The sequence below is a fragment of the Psammomys obesus genome, unplaced genomic scaffold (assembly GCF_907164565.1).
Source record: "Psammomys obesus unplaced genomic scaffold, mPsaObe1.curated_primary_1811, whole genome shotgun sequence".
NCBI classification, from domain to species: Eukaryota; Metazoa; Chordata; class Mammalia; order Rodentia; family Muridae; genus Psammomys; species Psammomys obesus.
Window position 1 is genome coordinate 85,282 of NW_026590203.1, and position 9,665 is coordinate 94,946.

A 9,665-nucleotide genomic window follows, 5' to 3' on the forward strand; every position below is an offset into this window, starting at 1 on the left:
AAAAAAGTGACCACTCATCTTCTAACTTCAAAATGAGATGGATTATCTATTCTTGTATTTATTTATTTATTTATCTATTTATTTATTTAGGACAAGGATAAGTCTTGCTATATAACCCTGGGCTGGCACAAAACATATGATTTTAGAAGGAAGAGAACTAAGAAGAGCTAGAGAGAGATAAGAGAAGGTAATGGGAGGACGGTGGTGAGCATGAATGTAATAAACTGTAATATATATAACATATATGTAAAACATAATGTATATATATATGCAATGTTATTGTATGTATTAATGTACACTAAGAAAACATTTTTAAGGAATATTTTAAGTGATTCAGATATTATTAGCATCTTATCTCAAGATCAGACGATTATTTAAACCTTTACATTTAAATGTTAATAATTAAACTTAAATCAATTTAGAGCACTTTTAGGTATGTGTTGGATGGAAAGAAAAGGTACTGGTGGAACTGAACACAGCCTGCCGGGGTACCAACACAGCTGCAGATTTTCCTGCCTTCCAAGGGAAACCGGATCAAAAGACTCTTATTTCTTAATTACACGTGCTGGATTTTAAAACAGATCAACTTTAGGGGAATTCATATCAAAGCATTTAATATAAAACAAAACGGGGTTTTTCTTCATTCAGCTTCCTGAGAGCTAGGATTTCATGTGTCAACCACCTTGCCCAGAAATACCCACTTTTCAATCTGTGCATATTGATATTTATCTTTCAAAATTCTAATTCCTACATAATAACAAATTTATTGTGCAAGTGGACCTTTCTAGGGTTTTCTTATGTGTAGAAGAGGAATAAAAATAAATTTGAAGACTGACAGAAAAGGGGTGAGAGTAGCTCTATAGTAAAGTGATTGCCTGGCATGCTCAAATTAGTACTTCTACCACCAACACTGGAAAAAGAAAACCACTGGGGAAATCTTAGACAATAGAAATAGAAAACCATAAAGCATTCTAAAAGGAGATGAAAAGAAAAACTAGTTTGTACTCAAAAAAAAATCAGAAATGCCTAGAACTGGCAGAAATGATGTGCTCTCAGCAGTGGGCTTAGGTGGCTGAGGCAGGAGGATCATGAGATCAAGTCCTACTAGATAGAATTGTTATGACAGTCTGTGCTACACAGATCCTGTCTTTAAAAGTGTGTACATAGATCCAACAAAAACTATGATCTTACTATGATGAGTAAAAAAGCTAGACAGGGAGAGTATCAAGGGGGAAAAGAAATAAAGATACATGGATGTATTCCTCGCAGTGGGAACCAGAGAGTGAGCAGACACTACCCACAGATAACAAACCTGGACAGTGAGGGAATAACAGATGAAGTGAGTTCAAAGTCAAGAGAATTTACTGCTCACTCTGGGAAAAACTTGGTGTGGTCTGCTAATGGGTCGTCACCTTCCTCCCACTTCTCCATACATCCTCCACAGGAAAAACACCGGACAAGGTCCTTTTTGCCTAGGAAAAGGAGATGGGGTCAGCTCAACAGCACGTACACCTGTCAACTCACAAGAATTCCACTCCAGATTTCACTAGTGAAATCCTACTTGCTCCTCCAGTTGGATTATGTGGGACTACCACGCACAGGAGGCAAGAGTTCACACAGGACTCTTGGTCCTTCCGTGGGGTGGTCAGCAACAGTCAGCAACAGGCGCTGAAGGTTCCTGTGCACCGTGTGCTTTGATGAAACCTCTCCCAAACCATCATCCTGAAAGATTTGCCATCAGGATCTGGAGTAGGAGCTCCGTGAGAGCAGAGATTTCTGTCTGTCCTGGACAATGATGACTTACGGGACATTCACAGACATAGGCAACCAACAAGCAATTGCTTACGGAGTAAATCGGGAGAATACACTTGTAGCTGGGGCAGGATGGAAGAGCAAACTTAGGAGCCTCTATGCAAGGCAGGTTATGAAGAATCCCTGTCTCTGCTCACATTATTGCCAGCTCTCTTTCCCTAGAAATAGGAGCACTTCATCCATGACACTCAGGCAAGGCTGGCAAGAGAAGACAATGCATTAAGACTGGGTAGAGTTTTGTGCCAGTGGAATAGCCTGTCGGATCAAGTGACCTCAGGATCCCCAAGCTCAGAGGCTGAGCACCGAGGGAACTATGGAAAACTGAAGGTTTTATGAGGCCCCAAAGAGATCTATGACAAATGAAAATAAAGGATATGTGGCAGACACAAAATTCTGACTCAGGTCCTAAAGAGATGCTCAGCATAAAGAGCACTGGCTGCTCTTGCAAAGGAGTCAGGTTTGTTTCCAGCACCAGATGCTGGCTCACGGCAACTATATCTCCAGTTCCAGGATCCAACACCCTGGCTAGCCTCTGAGGGCACCAGGCAGACATGTGGCACACGTGCTTACTTGCAGGCAACACTCACACACAGAAACGTAAAAATAAAGGGGAAAACCCCGACTGACCTGTGTAGAAAAGGCCTGCTTTGACAAGAGCGTCAACAGCCACAGGTGACTTGTGGGGCCAGTTCTTAAAAGTCTCCTTCCTCATGTCTTCATTAGCAAAGACGCTGTCATTGCAGTAAGCTTGGGGAAAAAGATGTGGGTGAGAAGAGCAGGCTTTGATAACAAAGTCCAAGTGAGTTGTGTGTATAGGCAGAATGATCTCATGATCTTTGCTTGTGTCAGAATAATTAAGGGAGGTTAGAAGAGCAGGAAGAAATAAGAGGTACAAGAAAGACCATGTTAGAACTGCTGGAGCAGAGTGGCAAAGGCTGAGGTATTCCATTCATTCTATTCATTTCTGTGCATGGTTACTGTGTTAAGGTGTAACTTAAGACTATCCTTTGGTCATCTAGAATCAGGGTACAACAAAATCAAGACAGGATTCCAGTTTCCAGGTCAGTGTGAAGATCTGAGAAAGGTCATTTCTCCTGTGGCTTTCTTAAAAGCAGTCATTTTCATGGCTTGCTCTTTGAGATGACCACACTGGGAAGATCACTCATCCTGGCCCTGGGCCACTGGTCTAATCTTCTCCACACTGTGAGGACTTGAAAATTAAAGTGTCCTAACCTTGGTCTGACAAGTTTCTCAAGATGAAAGCCTGCTGTGTTCACACATAATCCTATATTCCCCCCCACCTTTTTTTCCCTTTTGCTTTAAGTATTTCTTTGGCATTTGGAATACTACACTTTAATTTAACCAGAAAAATATCTTTAGAGTCTAGAACTTTTTATTTTATTGACTTTTGCCTTCTAGTAAACCACAATGTCATAGCAAATAGATTCTACTGTTTTTCTTTTTTTCAACAATATCCTATGTATATTATTATTTTAATTTTTATTATTACATTGTATTCACTTTGTATCCCCCCCATAAACACCACCCTCCTCCCCTCCCAATCCCATCTTCCCTCCTCCTTCTCATGCCCCACACATGCCATTTCCCAGGTCCACTGATAGGGGAGGTCTTTCTCTCCTTCCTTCTGATCCTAGTCTATCAGATCTCATCAGGAGTGGCTGCATTGTCTTCCTCTGTGGCCTGGTAAGGCTGCTCCCCTCTCAGGGGAAGGTGATCTAAGAGCACCTACTAAAATCTGCACACCTAAAGAAACTAATCAAGAGGAAAGACTGCCTATAATGCTCAATCTCCATCCCAAAAGGCAAAGAGGATGGACATCAGAAGAAGAAGAAAACAGGAAACAAGTTAGGAGCCAACCACAGAGGGCCTCTGAAAGGCTCTGCCTGCAGACTATCAAAGAAGATGCTGACTCATGGCCAACTGTTGGGCAGAGTGCATGCAATCTTATGAAAGAAGTGGGAAATAGTAAGATCTGGAGAGGACAGGAGCGCCACAAGGAGAGCAACAGAACCAAAAAATCTGAGCACAGGGGTCTTTCCTGAGACTCATACTCCAACCAAGTACCACGCATGGAGATAACCTAGAACCCCTGCACAGATGTAGCCCATGGCAGTTCAGTGTCCAAGTGGATTCCATAGTAATGGGAACAGGGACTGCCTCTGACATGAACTGATTGGCCTGCTCTACTGTTTTTCTTAGTTCTCACAAGTATGTTTCTCTGGTTGGAGCAGGCTGGCACTTGTGTCTTTCTTTGGCTTCCTTCTTTCTCTGATCACTTCCTTCACCTATACTAGGAGGCTGTCTCAGGATGTAGAGTTCTGTGTGTGTTCATGTGTGTGCAGGCATACGTGCGGGTAAATTGTTCAGGTATCTGTGGAAGTCAGAGGACACATGTCACTGTGTCTCCCTTGTTGTGAGGGGCTTTCACTTCCCTGGTGTGGTTGAAGAACCCCAGGATTCCATCTTTCCCTGCTTCTCCAGCCCTGAGATTACAAATGCACAACAGTAACACCTGGCTTTTGTTACATGGTTTCTGGAGACAGAATGCAAAGCCTCCTGTTTGCAAGGAGAGCACCCTGCACTTCCTGTCCCATCCATGACCCTTAGAATTCCTAATGAGATAAATACTTCCAGTGATTCTCTTCCTGCTCATGACTTGCTTCTTTAATAAAAAAGAGCATGCTGGGTAACACTGTAGACTCTTCCAGTTTTGCTGTGGTAGAATTCATGATCACGCCTTTTTGACAGCCCATTCCCTATGTTGACAATATCACTTTTTTTGTAGACTCTTGCATATATGGCCAAAGACACAGCTCTGCGTTCAAAGACCAAGAGAACAAACATTGTCTGCGTCTTCTTTTTCCCTTTGTGTTTGCTATTTAGCAAGTTACTGGAATACGGTGTTTCTAGCGAGGATGCTATCTCTCTCTCTCTCTCTCTTTCGGTATGTGTGTGTGTGTGTGTGTGTGTGTGTACACTCACTTGATTATGAATGTGTGTTGAGTGTTTTGCCTACAGGAAGCATGTATGTATACCACAGGTGAGCCTGGGGCCCCAGGTGGACCGAGAGGATGTTACATCCCCTCAAGACGAAGTTAGAAATTGTTGTAAGCCACTACCGTGGAGACACTTTGAACTGAACCTGAGTCCTTCACAAGAACAACAAACACTCTTAACATCTGAGGCATCCCTTCACCCTCATGCTCATTTGGGGAAGGAGGCACAATGCTTTGCCATGTAGGCTAAGCTAAGCTATCTTTAAACTCATCATATTTCTGCCTCAGCTTTCTTAGTGCTGGGATTACAGGCATGGACCTCTACACTTGGCACTAACCTCATGCAGCCCATACTGGCCTCTAACCTGTTATCATAGTCCTACCTGGCCATGGACACCTCATTCCACCTTCCAAGAGCAGGAAATACAGGGAGAAGCACACTCATGTGACCATAGAATTCTTACTCTATTACGACTGTTTTCACCTGTCCACTACCCCATGTTCCCATGTCTCTGACCTCTGCTGGGACTGAACTCAGAGCCTGTCCTACTTGCTGTATGGATGCCCTACAATTGAGCTAGATTCCTAACGTTAAGATTTGTTTTCCTTTGGATGTTGGCATGAAACACGAGGACCTTGTTCATTCTAGGCAAGTGAGTAATATCCTTAAGCCTATCACATCATTTTAATGTGAATATTCCTTAATTTCTTAACAGCACACTATGTCACTTAAGAATGCTTTTTGGGGACTGGGAATGTGGCTCAGTTGGTAGCATGCTCTCCTAGCTTTCAGGAAGACCTTGGTTCCATCACCAGCACCCAAGAAACAATGTCTCAGCACTCAGCAGGAGAAACAAAATTTCAAAATTCATTTGCATTTGAGGCCAGCCTGGAATAGGAGAGATGCTCCAAAATGCTTCCAAAACATGTTATCCAAAATGTTAGCTGTTTTAAAGAAGCATCCATGACAGCGCCCACCCTACCACACTTAGCTGTGTTCACCTATGCTAAAGAGTAAGCCAGTTCATGGCTCCACCGTACAGATGCTTGCTGCTGAGCCTGACAACCTTTTAATTAATCCCTGGAACCCTCATGGCAGAAGGAGAGAAGCAACTCCTATGTTGTCCTCTGGCTTCCGACCTTCACACATGGACCCATGCATACACATATACATTATGGAAATAACGGAGTGTAAATTGGGTTTTGTTTTCCTTTGTTTTAGAGACAGATTTTCTTTGTGTAGATTTGTCTGTCCTGGACTTGCTTTGTAGACCAGGCAGGTTTCAAACTCAAAGATCCACCTGCCTCTGCTTCCCTGAGTGCTGGGATTACAGGCATGTGCCACAGTGCCTGGCTGGGTGTCAATGTTTTAAAAAAATTACTTTTAAGGATTCACTTATTTTTATTTTTGATGTAGGTGTTCTGTCTGTGTGTTTGGCTGTACCACATGTGTGCAGTGGCCAAGGAGGTCAGAGGACGGTATTGGATCCTCTGGAAATAGACTTGCAGAGTTGTCAGCTAATACAGGGTGATGGGAACCTAACCCGAGTCCTTCCCAGGAGTGTGAAGTACATTAACTGCTCAGCCGTCTCTCCCAGCCATAAAGTAAAAAAACATAAAACAAACCAAAGTCATTCCATGATGGAGAAATCACTTATAAAAATATTTTCTGAAGAAAGTTGATGAGGGCTGAAGAGATGGCTCAGTGGTTAAAAGCACTTTCTACTCTTTTAGGGGACCTGAGTTCGGTTCCCAGCACCCACATCAGGCAGCTCACAAATGCCTGTTACTCCACCTCCAAGGGATCTGATGCCTTTGTCTGGCCTCCAAAATCCCCTGTAAATGTGCACCATGTGCACTCAGAGAGAGACAGAGAGACAGAGACTGAGATACAGAGACTGAGATACAGAGAGAGAGAGAAAAAGAGAAACACAAAAAGAAAGAACCAAACAAAGGTTTTGGTTTTACCTGATACCATAGGTAATTCTCTTCTGACCCAGGAATTCACAAAATGTTCTCCCTGGGGAAAGAAATTCAGGTTACTGCCTGATTGGCTGACTTACCACATCTATCTGTGGCCTGCAACTTAAGGTCTTCCCAAACTGAAGTGAATTTTCATTCGAGCAGCAGAATTTGAGCAAAGCAGCCCTTTAATTTTGGTTTGAGTTCTATTGATCTTGTAAACTTTGATGCAGTGCCAAGCATCAGTGAAATGGAAGCTTCTCAGGGTCACTCTTACCACACACCCTGCTCACCCACAGAACTGCAGTTACACACAGAGGTGTCTTTTGACTCATGAGGAACTGAGACACGGGAAGGGAGCCACGCTCTCCAATAAAGCAGCTCTTCCTCTGAGAAAACTGCACCCCAACTGTCAGCCCATGCCCTCTGCAGATGCTGCCTCTCAGTCAGTCAGACAATACAGTCTCCTTTGGCTTCAGTTTGAGGTGGGTTCCCACTGCTGGCCACTAGGATGTCCTTACTAGTTTAAGGGTGTAAATAACAGGTTCAGGAGCCAGCTTTGAGTGCCCAGCCTCTGCCATGTACTGGGTCAGAAGATTGAGTCAGACATCCAGGTGGAGGCAGCAGAAGGTAGCTAGAGTAGTGAGTGGCCTCACTCAGAGGGAAGATGAAGGAGGCAGCGGAAGCAACCCAAAGCCAGCCTGGAAACTGTCTAATTGGTTCCAGCTTCACAAGACAAGAGTTTTGTTTCCTCTCTGCAGAGAAGAGGCAGGACAATGACAAGAGAAAGGAAGAAAAACACAGAGTATTTGGGAAAACAAACAAACAAACAAAAATGAACATCACCCTGATGAATCACATATTATTAGGTAACAAATATATGCTATTAGAAATAGTTGGCCCTTGTAAATTACCGTCACATGAACAAATCCCTCGTAGCTTTGAATATACTGGGCAATTTCCTCTGACGATTTCTTACTTTGAAGAAATTCACATCTATAATTAAAAATATAATTAAAATATACTCCGAGTACCTGGAGCTGTACCATTTCCCAGGACCCGCACCAATCTGCAGCCCTAGAGACCAGCACAGATCAGGGAGCAACAGGTGAAACCTCCCCCACCCTTCCCCATCTACTGGCCTGCCAGAGCCTGCCAGCAATAGTGATGAGGTCTGCCCAGAGTGCTTGAGCTCCACTTCCCTGTGAGCCCTAAACCTCAGTTTCCCCGGCCTGTGCCATTTCCCGGGACCCACTCCGATCTGTGGCCTTGGAGATCAGCATTGATCAGAGAGCAGCATCGAGGATCAGGGAGTAGCAGATCAGCATGGATCAGGGAGCAGCAGGAAAACCAGAAGGCTGAGGCCATCTGGGACCAAGATCTCCACATATAACTCCAGAGACCTGTTACGATCAGAGACCACCAGGCCTGCTAATACCAAAGTCAACCAAATGGCTAGAGGTCAGTACAAGAATACAAGCAACAAATTCCAGGGTCATGTGACATCGCCAAAACCCAACTATCCTACCACAGCAAGCCCTGAGGATACTATCACACCAGAAGCACAAGAAAACTATCTTAAATCTGAGGTCATGAAAAGAAATGATTAAGGCCTTAAAAGAAGTAAATAAATCCCTCAAAGAAAATCAGGAAAATACAATCAAACAGGTAAAGGAATTTAATAAATCCCTCAAAGAAACACAAAAAAAAAACCCCAAAACAAAACAAAACAAAAAACAAACAAAAAAAAAAACAAACAAAAAAAACCCCACACAAAGCCAAATAGGAGAAGGAAAAGAATAAAACTGTCCAAGAACTAAAAAGGGAAATAGAAGCAATAAAGAAAACACAATCTGAGGCAATCCTGAAGATGGAAAACCTAGGGAAGAAAACAGGAATTACAGACAAAAGCATCACCAACAGAATACAAGAGATGGAAGAGAGAATCTCAGCTGTAGAAGATACTATTGAAGAAATCGATTCATCAGCCAAAGAAAATGTTAAATATAAAACATTCCTGACACAAAACATCCATGGAATCTGAGACAATAGCAAAAGACCAACCCTAAGAATAATAGTAATCGAAGGAGAAGACTTCAAGCTCCCAGGCCCAGAAAATATTTTCAACAAAATCATAGAAGAAAACTTCCCCAACCTAAAGAAAGAGGTGCCTATAAATATACAAGCCTACAGAACACCAAATAGACTGGACCAGAAAAAAAATTCTCCATCACATAATAATCAAAACACTAAATGTACAGAACAAAATAGAATATTGAAAGTTGAAAGGGAAACAGGCCAAGTCACATAAAAAGGCAGACCTATCAGAATTAAATCTGACTTCTCACTAGAAACTCTAAAAGCAAGAAGGCCTTGAACATCTATCTTACAGACACTAAGACACCACATATGTCAGCTATGACTAATATGTCCAGCAAAACGTTAATCACCATAGAGGGGGAAATCAAGATATTCTATGACAAAAACAAATTTAAACAATACCTAACCACAAACCCAGCCCTACAGAAGGAAAACTGCAACTCCAGCAGGCTAATCACACCCAGGAAAACTACAGAGGGAAAACTGCAACCCCAGCAGGCTAATCACACCCAGAAAAACACAGGAAAAAATAATCCCACAACAATAAACCATAACAGGTAAGGGGCACACACACACACACACACACACACACACACACACAGCACCACAACCACCACCACCACCACCAAAACCACCACCACCATCAAAATAATGGGAATCAACAACCACTGGTCATCAATCTCTCTCAACATCAATGGCCTCAACTCCCTCTTAAAACACACACACACACACACACACACACACACACACACACACAGATAAGCTAACAGAATA

The 9,665-nt window shown here is 42.8% G+C and overlaps 1 protein-coding gene across 1 annotated transcript; it reads right to left on the bottom strand.

The window, feature by feature from the left end:
• Window positions 1-1,354: 1,354 nt before the first annotated feature.
• On the bottom strand, window positions 1,355-7,781 carry LOC129676341 (baculoviral IAP repeat-containing protein 1b-like). The gene is made up of 4 exons (XM_055606702.1): window positions 7,706-7,781; window positions 6,798-6,849; window positions 2,440-2,559; window positions 1,355-1,472 (listed from the first exon to the last, which is right to left on the bottom strand). The coding sequence occupies exons 2-4, from the start codon at window positions 6,805-6,807 to the stop codon at window positions 1,369-1,371; spliced, it is 234 nt and encodes a 77-aa protein (XP_055462677.1). The 5' UTR covers window positions 6,808-6,849; window positions 7,706-7,781; the 3' UTR covers window positions 1,355-1,368.
• Window positions 7,782-9,665: the final 1,884 nt, after the last annotated feature.